Genomic DNA, 13,240 nt, shown 5'->3' with positions numbered 1-13,240 from the left:
TATCTGCATACAGTGCATCCGGAAAGTATTCACAGCGCTTCACTTTTTCCACATTTTGTTATGTTACAGTCTTATTCCAAAATGGAATAAATTCTTTTTTGTCCTCAAAATTCTACACACAATACCCCATAATGATAATGTGTAAAAAGTTTTTTTGAGATTTTTGGATATTTAATAAAAATAAAAATAACTAAGAAATCACATGTACATAAGTATTCGCAGGTTTTGCTCAATACTTTGTTGATGCCCCTTTGGCAGCAATTACAGCCTCAAGTCTTTTTGAATATGATGCCACAAGCTTGGCACACCTATCTTTGGGCAGTTTCGCCCATTCCTCTTTGCAGCACCTCTCGAGCTCCATCAGGTTGGATGGGAAGCTCGAGATGTTCAACCAGATTCAAGTTTGGGCTCTGTCTGGGCCACTCAAGGACATTCACAGAGTTGTCTTGAAGCCACTCCTTTGATATCATGGTTGTGTGCTTAGGGTAGTTGTCCTACTGAAAGATGAACCGTCGCCCCAGTCAAGAGCGCTCTGGAGCACGTTTTCATCCAGGATGTCTCTGTACGTTGCTGCATTCATCTTTCCCTCTATCATGACTAGTCTCCCAGTTCCTGCCGCTGAAAAACATCCCCACAGCATGATGCTGCCACCACCATGCTTCACTGTATGGATGGTATTGGCCTGGTGATGCGGTGCCTGGTTTCCTCCAAACATAACGCTTGGCATTCACGCCAAAGAGTTCAATCTTTGTCTCATCAGACCAGACAATTATGTTTCTCATTGTCTGACAGTCCTTCAGGTGCATTTTGGGAATCTCCAGGCGGGCTGCCATGTGCTTTTTACTAAGGGGTGGCTTCCGTTTGGCCACTATACCATACAGGCCTGATTAGTGGATTGCTGCACAGATGGTTGTCCTTCTGGAAGGTTTTCCTCTCTCCACGGAGGAATGCTGTAGCTCTGACAGAGTGACCATTGGGTTCTTGGTTACCTCCCTTACTAGGGCCCTTCTCCTCCGATCGCTCAGTTTAGATGGCTGGCCAACTCTAGGAGAGTCCTGATGGTTCCGAACTTCTTACATTTATGGATGATGGAGGCCACTGTGCTCATTGGGACCTTCAAAGCAACAGATATATTTCTGTACCCTTCCCCAGATTTGTGCCTCAACACAATCCTGTCTCGGAGGTCTACAGACAATTCCTTTGACTTCATGCTTGGTTTGTGCTCTGACATGCACTGTCAAGTGTGGGGCCTTATATATACAGGTGTATGCCTTTCAAAATCATGTCCAATCAACTGAATTTACCACAGGTGGGCTCCAATTAAGCTGTAGGAACATCTAAAGAATGGTCAGTGGAAACAGGATGCATCTGGGCTCATTTTTGAGCTTCATGGCAAAGGCTGTGAATACTTATGTACATGTGATTTCTTAGTTTTTTTTATTTAATTAAGTTTGCAAAAATCTCATAAAAACTTTACACCGTGTCATTATGGGGTATTGTGTGTAAAATTTTGAGGACAAAAATGAATTTATTCCATTTTGGAATAAGGCTGTAACATAACAAAATGTGGAAAAAGTGAAGCGCTGTGAATACTTTCCGGATGCACTCTAAATGATAAACAACCTTCCAATGCACAGATGATTCCTAACTTAGGGTATGCCCAGTGCTAATGTGGAAGAAATAAATGTGAACCAATAAAAAGGCCTCTGGATTACCATTGTGAGGGTACTGCAGGGTAGTTATGAGCTCAGTAGAAAAAGATTTATGTCACGTGTGCTAAATTACTGTCCTCTGACGTGTGTCCAATGGCAATGAGGAAGTCGCAATGCACACTATAATGAATGTAAAAGGTAAGTCTGCATTTGCTGTCTGCTCAGGGGATTGATTCCCTTAAACATGGATAATTCCACATAGGGTGGATGTTTCTGCAAGATTCAAGAGGCAGTGGGACCCCATTGTGTGCACTATATGAGCCCCGCATCTGCTGCGTGCTTTTCGCTGCAACAGACTGTGATCCAGATATTAGCCTATAGTGCTCTTAGTATGGACACATATATGTTTTAAATATATTATTAGTTTAATGTGTGGAAAAACCCAGATTGTTCTCATCTATCAAAAATCCATTTAGCAGGAAACTTTTATAATTCATTTTCGTACATTGGTGTATATTTACTAAACTGAGGCTTTTTAAAGCTGCCAATTATCTGCATAACTATTTTATGAAACACTATAGCAACTATTTTAGTGCACATTTTTTCACCATCTACTGGTACAGCTAATTATTTCAATATTAGTTTTTTTTTTCACAATTCATGCACTAATGACATAAACACTCACTTTTAACTTATTTTCCCACTTTATCTTCTTATAATATGATAGTATTCATCTACAGTATATTTAAAAAAAAATGTTTGTATATTGGCTTGTATAATGATTTAATGAGTACAGATAGGGGGCAATAATACTATTAATGTTTTATATAGAATTTCATTTATTACTTTGGCGTTGAAAACAATCATAGCCACTATATTACATACTGGGGCACCAACTATATACAGTCAGGTCCATAAATATTGGGACATTGACAGAATTTTCATGTTTTGTCCCCTATTCACCACCACAATGGCTTTGAAATGAAACAAACAAGATGTGATTTAACTGCAGACTTTCAGATTTAATTTGAGGGTAATTACATCCAAATCAGGTGAACGGTGTAGGAATTACAACGGTTTCTATATGTGCCTCCCACTTTTTAAGGGGCCAAAAGTAATGGGACAAACTAAACAATCCTAAATCTAACTTTCACTTTTTAATACTTTGTTGCAAATCCTTTGCAGGCAATTACAACCTGAAGTCTGGAACGCATAGACATCACCAGACGCTGGGTTTCATCCCTGGTGATGCTCTGCCAGGCCTCTACTGCAAATGTCTTCAGTTCCTGCTTGTTCTTGGGGCATTTTCCCTTCAGTTTTGTCTTCATCAAGTGAAATTCATGCTCAATCGGATTCAGGTCAGGGGATTGACTTGGCCATTGCATAACATTCCACTTTTTAGCCTTAAAAAACTCTTTGGTTGCTTTTGCAGTATGCTTCGGGTCATTGTCCATCTGCACTGTAAAGCGCCGTCCAATGAGTTCTGAAGCATTTGACTGAATATGAGCATATAATATTGCCCGAAACACTTCAGAATTCATTCTGCTGCTTTTGTCAGCAGTCACGTCATCAATAAACACAAGGGAACCAGTTCCATTGGCAGCCATACATGCCCACGCCACGACACTACCACCACCATGCTTCACTGATGAGGCAGTGAAAGTGGGAGGCACATATTGAAACTGTTGTAATTCCTACACCGTTCACCCGATTTGGATGTAATTACACTCAAATTAAATCTGAAAGTCTGCAGTTAACGCACATCTTGTTTGTTTCATTTCAAAACCATTGTGGTGGTGAATAGAGGCCAAAATCTGAAAATTCTGTCGATGTCCCAATATTTATGCACCTGACTGTAGATGATGAACAACACAGCACCACTTTATGGACAACAAAGCATCCTTGCAGTGTGCGACCGGACCACCTGCAGAGTCCGACAAATAGATGATCTGTTTTATCAATGGATACACAAGTTTTAACAATAATAATCATTAAATGCATTCATTTGTACTTTTTCGTCCCGCTATAAATTATAATGGGATTCACACATAATTATGTATCTTTTTTCCGTTAACAAAATATTGATCATCCTATGCTTTATTACTTTGTACATTACAACACCAGGGATGCATTAGATATTACAACTCATTTCGGCAGCATTATATTTAAACTAATAAATACAAACAATGGACCTTTTAGTATTTACTAAATCCTAACTGTCCCCTCCGGCAGCCTAACCCTTCCCAAAAACCCTAACACTCACCCTAACCCTAAAAATGTTGAAAGACCATAAAAAACAAGTGTCGACCATTTTTTTTCTTGACCATTTCAACCTGTTGAGCAGGGTCGTATCTATAATGGGTGCAGGGTGTGCAGGGCACACGGGCCCCTGAGTCCAGGGGGACCCCGCACCACACACCCTGCACCCATAGTATTACTTACCTCTCCGGAGTCCCACGTCGGCGCAGGGGTTCGGCGTTGTAAAAATTACTGAAAAATGGCTGCCGCGGCCATTATCCTGTCGTATGCGCAGTACAGGGAAAATGGCCGCTGCGGCCATTTTCCCCATGACCTGCGCATACTCTATACACTATGGGCGCACTCTAGCGCCCAGAGTCTATAACTCCGGCGCTGGCCACGCACAGCTCAGTGCGCTGCCGGCCGCCGGACATAGAGGAGGTGGCCTGTGTCGGAGACTTCACACGGGCGCCCTCCTCTCTAGAAACGCCCCTGCAGTTGAGCTTTTATACCTGTTGAACTTCTGCACTGTTGACCTTTGTCCCTGCCGGCCGATTGCATGTCGGCCATCTGGTGTCGACCTATTGACTGTCGACCTTTACATTGTTGATCTTCTATCCAGATACCGTGTGGTTATGTGGCTGTACCGGAGACAATGTAATCTTAGAGTTAGTGAATGGCTCTATGACAGCTGTTTTATAAGCTAGCAATGACAATAAATATATATATATAGTCAAAGTGTGTCCACACTCACGTCATGTGATTAAAGCTTGCTGGGGTGACCACCCATAAAAAACCACCAGGTCCTTTATACAGACACGAAAAAAGGGGTGCACTCACTAGTCTTCAAAAAATGTTCTTTATTCCAGCAGTAGAAAATATTACATAGACAGGATCAACGTTTCTGTCCCAAGCGTGGACTTTTGTCTTGACAAAGGTCCACACTTGGGACCGAAATGTTGATCCTGTCTATGTAATATTTTCTACTGCTGGAATAAAGAACATTTTTTGAAGACTAGTGAGTGCACCCCTTTTTTCGTGTATGTATGTATGTATATATATATATATATATATATCTGTCTCATAGGGACTTCTGGTACATGACATATATATTATTGGACATAGATTTATGAACTTTGAGATATACCACTCCCTCAATTATTACTACTTAAGAGACAGGAACGGTAGCAATTTACACAAGAGGGATTTGATTGCCTGGATATAACAACTAGACAGAGGCACAAATAACTGCTGCATAACAGCAGATATGGAGATAACAATTACACCTACTGTATGTAGAAATGGTGCTTTTTTATATTTATCACTATAACATCAAAGGTTTATTCTGCAGTACAGCTGATGAGCGTGAGACAACTGAAATGCAATGAAAACTTGTTTGCACAATATGTAAAATGCTGTCATTGTATCATTGTAACACTTTCTGAACAATGTTGATACAAGTGCATAACTTATGGACTTATAAATGTAAGCTGTGGCTAATCGGCCAGAGGACTGTAGTTACTCTCTGACTCTTGAGTCACTTGTAACTAGTGCATATAGAGTGCCATTGTGATTAACTATCCTGTGTCCAGCCTCAAACATTGAACAGTTCCGATTTGAGGAGATGTGGTGAAGTCTATTGAACGCCTAAGAAGGGGACAATAAGTACAACACTATTGGCTGAATTATATCAAACTTTGGCAATAGAATGCGGTGATATACTCATTTTCTTTTAGGATTATACATGCGTGCACAATCTCAATATCTGCCTACATGAGAGCTTCTAGTAACAGAGGGTCTGACTCAGATGTACGCTAATTTGCCCACCGCTGCATATTTGTTTGCAGCAGCTGTGCTACATTATACAAATGCCATAGGAGGTGTCTTAAGTAAAAAGACTGCCGCCTTCTCTGCGTGACCTTCAGACATCTAGGTAAACCTCCGGTCTATGTGCCTGGGCCAGTGAATCTGCGTCCAAGGACACAGGCACTTGCTTTGTCACACCCAGAAAATGACACCGACACATCCCATTTTCTGGAAAGCTCCATGCTGTTGTCCCCAAACACCAGCAGCATATCGATCATGTTGCTCCTTTTTGGGCACTGATAGGAACAGATCTGCACATGCCCAGTAAGGCTCCTTAGATGACCATTAAACATCTGAGATTTAAATAAATATTAAATTTATGTAAATCTCTGAATCAAGCCCAGAGTGCATTGCATGGATTTATCCCTTAGAATTTCATGGGACATAAACTATGATTACTATAATCTTTTTGACGCTCTCCTGATACGTTCCATCAGAACAGGAATAGGCGATTGTTATAGATCTCGCTTTAGTGTGTATTGATGGTTTTTTCAATAAGTCATCATTAGTAAATGGGTGAGTAAAGACTGACTTATAGTTGATTTCTCTTAAAAAAGTCATTTATTCACCAATATTGTCCACAATACACATTACCTGTACAAAGAGGTCATAACGTTCGGTTCTGAGACCTTTGGCTATATTTACTAAAGTGTGGGCTTTTAGAAGTGGAGATGTTGCCCATAGCAACCAATCAGATTCTAGCTATTATCTTCTAGAAGGTGCTAGATAAATGTTAAGTAGAATCTAAATGGTTCCTATGGGCAACAACTTCACTTCTAAAAACCTGCACTTTAGTAAATATACCCCCTGGTCTCTGTAATTGTGCATATTGTTTTAACTCTGCATTTCCCAAGTAGATAACCCAACCTTCCCGTGTTTTTCATATTTCACTGTCTATTAGTAGTGTATGTTTTTAAAGTTATAAAAAAAGTTTTAGGATTTAACTATATTATAACCAGTGCACCACTTATAGGTAACTTATTTATGTTGTTATAAATGCAGGATATGATGTCTCCTTAACGTTATAAAATTTTTTTTCCATTTAACAAAAATGTATATTTGTAAATAAAGAACACATTTTTATTGTAAATCTCGGTTTTTCTTATGTGTTTATACAAGTAAGAGAGCAGAAAACATTAGATTAATTCAGTGGTGTTGTTAGTAACTATCGATGTACCTCCACCTTACAGCTACCAGCTTCTTCATGTGCTGAACTTTGATCCAGTGAGACGACGTATGAGTGTACTTGTGAAAACAAATGCAGGTAGTATTACTAAATACACACAAAGTACATGTATGCTTGTAATCTGTAGCTTTATTTTCTGGTAAGTGTTGTAAGTCTGACAAAGCATTGTGCTGTATGGCATTAGTCATCGGGGAGTATGCGGTAGGGGACGGCTGTACTAGGTATCAGGGAGAACACAACTGACGTGTAATACAGAATTTTTAGAGGGCAGTAGGAAAAGCGAGTTCATTTGAAAGTACGTTTCCACCCAAAATTAAATTTTATTTAAAATTTAGGAGTAGATCTATTATTTCACAGACAAACTAATGTTTGAAATCAATTTTAATAACACATTTATAAAAATTATTCAATTGACTGCATAAGGGAACTGATTGCATTAATCTCATAAAGTCTCCGCCTTGGTTCACCCTTTACCGCTTATGCACAATCGATATTGAAAACCTTAGGTGACCCCCCCAACCCTCACTGTTATACATATTCAAGGGGAAAATAGAAAATAACATTATTTTATTAGTGCTAATCTTAATTGTGGGCACAGTGGTTAGATTTGAAAATGTACATGACCATTTTATTCCACTAGGGGGCGGAATGTAGATGATAATTCCTGAACATTGTAGTACTTTGTAGGTCTCCAATATAATCTTCTGAATTGTTGATATGGGGCCTTATTCAAAGTTAGGAACAAATAAAAAAAAAGAGCAATTAGCTCCTGGAACAAACCATGTTGCAAATGCTTTTATTTTTTTAAGAATTAATCTATGACACACTTATGAGTTCTAAGTTTTTCCACACAATATAGCCACTTGCCTGGTGTGGTCACATAAGATGCGACCACGCCAGGCTGGGCTTTCCCTGACATGATCACATCTGATGCAACTGTGTCAGAGGAGCCTGCTTCTGCCGGGCTCAGCAACTTCTCCTAAGCCCCGTCATACCATCCATGCTTCAGAAGGGTGGTAATCCTAAAAGGATCGCCCACCCACGGGTACAGGAAGGCAGTCTTCCTGCCGACTGAGCTCAGGGGGAATAGGTAAACTGCGGTTTCCCTTCTCTCCCCAGTTACAGTCACTGTTGGGGGGGAGGGGGAGCAGTTGTGATTGGTGATCCTTATGGGGTCTCCTGCTAGCCTGATCTGCTGACTGTACTGTTGATTGTTGTCCCCAAAATGTCATTTATTTTTTTTAATTATCAAATTATGTAAATAATAGCTCTTTAACCCTTATTCAATATAATTTTGACAAATCTGCATATTTGTTAATAATATTATACTGAATTGGGTTTACATAGCTATTATTCACATAATCTTATAATAATTAATAAAAATAAACAATTATGGGGAAATTTGGGGAAAAAATATTAGCCAGTTAAGTGCTTAAATCTATCCCACCTGCAACATGATTGTGTCAAGGTGCAAATTGTTGCTTTTTTATTTGCTTTTTATTTGCTCCTGTGGCTCTGGCCTTTGCTGTTTAATGATTAGTGCAGAGGTTCCCAGACGCGATCTTCAAGGCACACCATCAGTTTTATCCATGGTTGCGCACAGGTGGTTAAATCATATTGACTGAGGTACTAATTAAGGGGGTCATTCAGACCCGCTCGCGAGCGGCAGTACGCTCGCAAGCGGGTTGATGTTCCCCACTGCGCACGACGGAGGGAGCTCCGTCGTGCGCATGCGCGAGACCCGACGAGCGACGGGCTTTCCATCGCTCCGGGTCTCGCACCAAAGGGGGCGTGCTGTCGATGTTGATTGACAGCACGCCCCCTTTGGTGGGCGTGCCTGCCAGACGGAGGCGTTCCCATGGGAACGCCTACCGTCTGAAGCCGGCCCCACTGACATCACTAGTGATGTCAGTGGGAGTGATTTTGGCTCTGATAGAGCCAAAATCACTCAAGGGCTTGTGGCAGGGAGACCCTACCGCAGGGTCTCCATCGCAAGTCCGATGGTCGCGATGGTCAAGACCATCGCGACCATCTTTTTGGCCGCTCGCATATGCTGTGGGTGGTAACCCACAGCTATGCGAGCGGCCAGGAGGCCGCTCCATTTTCTTGGAGGAGGGCCCTGATTCAGAGTGAGCGTTCTGCTCAGAGCGTTCAGCTCTGAATCAGGGCCTAAGTCACCTGTGGTCGAGCTTGGATATCCTTAAAACCTTGACTGTTATGGTGCGTACACACGTAGCGATTTTAAAGAAGGATTTGAACGATATCGTTACCCTTATTGTTCAAATCGCTCATTTAAAAGGACCCTACCAACTTACCATCGACCAGCGATGCATGGACGATAGCAATATCGTCCATCGGCCGTGCATGTCGGTCAACTTGCTTGATATCGAACAAGTTACTATAAGGACCTGCGATCGTTGATCGTGGGTTGCTAAAGTCGCCGGTAAGTATGTGGTGTGCTGGATGATCAATATCAATCACCCAGCACACCAGGGAGGATGCATGACGATCAGCTAGCAATATCGTATCGCTGGCTCATTGCTACGTCTGTACGCACCATATAAAAAATGCATTGAGCACCGAGTTTGGGAACCAGAACAGATAGATGACATTATTTTGGACATTTGTTATCTGCCTTAAGGTGCATACACACTAGACGATAGAGGAACGACTGTACGATTACGACATTGTAATCATACAATCGTTCATCTTCCTGTGCAGTGGGATAATGTGCCTACACTGAATGATATGTCGTTCAGTGCAGAAACCCTCGCTCATCCCCGAACATGCCCAACCTGTTATCGGCAGGTTGGCCTGCATGTTCAGGCGATGATTGTTGTCAAAAACGACCAGCGGGAGCGCGCATCGCTGGTCGTTTTCGACATTATACTGCACAATTACTGAACGATTATTGAGCGATTGAACGATTACGATGTCTTAATCGTTCATTTTAATCGTCTAGTGTGTACGCACCTTTACCTATACCCCTCTCTCCAAGTCTTATTGCCCAGGAAGTGATAATGTACACACATTACACGCATACTGACTTATATGACACACACATGTTTATTGATATTAAAGAAACCTTTATTTTCTCTCCTTGTTTACAGTTCTCGTTAAATGCTTTGTTTATATGTAAGTTGGAGGTAAAGTTCCAGGTTGCTGTCACTTTTGTGATCACCACATACTTTCTGTTTCAGGAAAGATTCTCCTTTTCTGCAAGGGAGCCGATTCCTCAGTGTTTCATAGGGTGGCGCATGATGAGGTGGATCGGATTAAGGTGCACGTTGAGCAGAATGCTCTGGTACGTCTAACACCTGTACTGTGCATGCCTAGACTGGAGTGTGCAAGATTATTATAGGCGTGAGAGCTCAATGACAATTTGGGCCTGATTCTCAGACGCACACTATGATGTTTTATTCTACTGTGCATGCATCTAAGTCGCACCCCGCATGTGCCTCGATTGTGTTCATATAGAGTCGCAGTGGCAATTTCAGCCAAACGCAGGGAAATGTATAGGAAATGTGGTGGGCAGTGACTGGGAGGTGGCTATTTAGATGCACAGGGATGGTCCGCCTTATAGGAGTATCGTGGGCTTGTCGCTGAAGTGTTTGCGTACCAGACGCTTAATGTCTCACATTGGAGGCCTTACATTGTTTGGCACAAGTGTTGTTTGTTTGATCTATGGTGGCATATAAAGACACCCCAAAATGGGCATCTCAGTCCTTGCATTTAGTCACAGATGCAACTATAGACTCAGAATCAGCCCCTTTGTGTGGTAAAGTGCACGTGTTTCCAGAGTAAAGAATTTGAGGCGTACCAATATTAAGACAAATTCACTAAGCATTAGTAACATCAGTGAGGCACAAGCATTCTGAAATACGGAAGTACTCCGACTGACGATGACACATTAGACCAATATTAATATAAGGGTAAATTCAGGATGAGCGTCAGGACTCTGGGCCTAATTCAGACCTTCTCGCGAGCGCTGAGCGCTCGCAAGCGGGTCGATGGTGGCCAAGTGCGCATGACGGAGGCAGCTCCGTCGTGCGCACGCGCAAGACCCGAATAACGACAGCCAAGCCGTCGCTATGGGTCTCGCACCAAAGGGGGCGTGCTGTCGATGGTGATTGACAGCACGCCCCCTTTGGTGGGCGTGCCGGGGGCGTGGCTGCCCAGACAGAGGCGTACCCATGGGAACACCTACCGTCTGGGGCCGGCCCTACTGACATCACTAGTGATGTCAGTGGGAGTGCTTTTGGCTCTGATAGAGGGCTTGCGGCAATGAGACCCTACCGCAAGGGTCTCGTCGCAAGCCCGATGGTCGCGATGGTCTTGACCATCGCGACCATCATTTTGGCCGCTCGCTATAGCTGTGGGTGGTCACCCACAGCTATGCGAGCGGCCAGGAGGCGGCTCTTAAAAAAGATAAGGACGGCCCTGATTCAGAGCGAGCGCTCTGTCAGAGCGTCCGGCTCTGAATCAGGGCCTCTGTTCACGTGATAGGACTTATCTGAGAAGGAATGTTTGCCACAGTCCTGATCATGTTGTCCCTGTCAATATTTTTTTGCTTCTTACTTCTCTTGAGAACCTCTTACACTGGAGACCACAGTGACTGCAGGCACATTTTACTGCTGACCTCTGCAATCGTGGCTTGAAAGATGGTAACCTTCTTCAATACAACAATTGTAAAACCTGTTTTAATTTTCTTTTAGGATGGGTATCGGACTCTCTGTGTGGCATGTAAGGAACTAAGCCAAGAGGAGTATGACAAAATTAACAAGCATCTGAATGAGGCAAAAATAGCTTTACATGATAGGGAAGAGAAGTTGGCCAGAGTTTTTGATGACATAGAAGATGACATGCACTTACTTGGAGCCACTGCTGTGGAAGACAGGTCAGAATTTCATTAAAAACCAAAAGGAGAAGATGAATTGGGAAAGGACGCCTAAATATACATCTATTCATTGTCCATATAGCTTGAATACCAGTGCATGAATCGGTCTTCAAATACGTTGCACCAGCATTGGAAATGGTTGCAGCTAGCAACTATTCCAAGCATTTCAGAGTAGGCAGCCATAAACCTGCTGATACAGATGTGTCCACATACATCTTACTTCCTTGCACGTTAAACAGCCCTATTAGTCGCGGCATACCGTGGCGTGACTCTGTAGCGCTGAGCGTCTCTTTGTGCGACTTTTTACCTTCAAATGCGTCTTATTTGCACAGCTGCTGATTAAAATGATATGCAGCATGCCTATATTCTGTGTGCGACTGCGGGTGTATCTGCATGCAAAATACTACAGTATGTTAGTGTCACAGCCGCTAACACTGTAATGTAGCATTTTGCATGCAGATACACCCGCAGTCGCACACAGAATATAGGCATGCCACATATCACCACTTTGCGAATAAGACACATTTGAAGGTAAAAAGTTGCACGAAAAGACGAGTTGCACAGCGCTCTCGCGTTATATTTACCGCAACTTGTAACGCACAGAGGTAAGATGTATGCGGACACATCTGAAATTGTGGAAGTAACGCTTTGATTCCATAGTCGGCCCTCTTATGTCACCTCTTACTTTTTTTTTTTAATCTCTTTATTTAGAATGGTTGACACAAAATGCAGAATAGTACAAATGCAAAACATGTACAACAAATGCAAAACATCTACAACATAGTTCCAACAATATACTGTACCATAGAAATAATTTGTACAACACAGTTAATTGTCAACCGAATGTCATGTATTAACAGCAACAGAGCAGGAGCGACTATAATGAAATAAATAAAATGGAGCACAGAAAAAAAGAAAACAAAAGAAAAAAAAGGGGTAGTGAAAGACCCAACCTGCAAGCACTGCGCAACTAAGTGAAGACAGCTTCACTCTGTACCGGGTAACCGTCTGTTAAACATAGAGTAACAAGGGTCCCAGGTAGCATGAAAATTTAACACATTGTAATGGAGAAGGGCAGTTATATACTCCATTGAGGTTAGGTACCATATTTTATTAATCAGAGCAGTCATGGATGGAGCTTCAAGTTGCTTTCAACTTTACAAAGCAATTAGAAGTTTTGCTGCGTTGTAAATGTGGCCACAACATTTATTTTGAAACTTAGAAAGGAACCTCAGGGGTTTGTACAAAAGCAGATATAAAGGGTCCTTAGGAGGAGAAATGCCAATCACTCTGGACATCAAGGACGTTCCTTCATCCCAATATTTAGAAATCAAGGGGCAGGCCCACCATATATACCCACATTACCACAAAGGTCAGATGAACCCAGGGAAATATGATGCA

The 13,240-nt window shown here is 42.1% G+C and overlaps 1 protein-coding gene across 3 annotated transcripts in view; it reads left to right on the top strand.

Annotated features, from left to right (window-relative positions):
- The window catches only part of ATP11C (ATPase phospholipid transporting 11C (ATP11C blood group)), a 191,629-nt gene that overhangs the window by 131,916 nt on the left and 46,473 nt on the right, over positions 1-13,240 (top strand). For all 3 annotated transcript variants that reach the window (XM_088465804.1, XM_088465807.1, XM_088465806.1), the window contains exons 16-18: positions 6,947-7,020; positions 10,143-10,246; positions 11,658-11,839. In XM_088465804.1, coding sequence (XP_088321930.1) covers positions 6,947-7,020; positions 10,143-10,246; positions 11,658-11,839 — 360 coding nt within the window. The remainder of the gene's footprint in view (positions 1-6,946; positions 7,021-10,142; positions 10,247-11,657; positions 11,840-13,240) is intronic.

This window comes from Taudactylus pleione, unplaced genomic scaffold (assembly GCF_031769625.1).
Source record: "Taudactylus pleione unplaced genomic scaffold, aTauple2 ptg000064l, whole genome shotgun sequence".
NCBI classification, from domain to species: Eukaryota; Metazoa; Chordata; class Amphibia; order Anura; family Myobatrachidae; genus Taudactylus; species Taudactylus pleione.
Note: the sequence above shows the minus strand (reverse complement) of the source record. Positions and strands in the feature narration are given on the sequence as shown.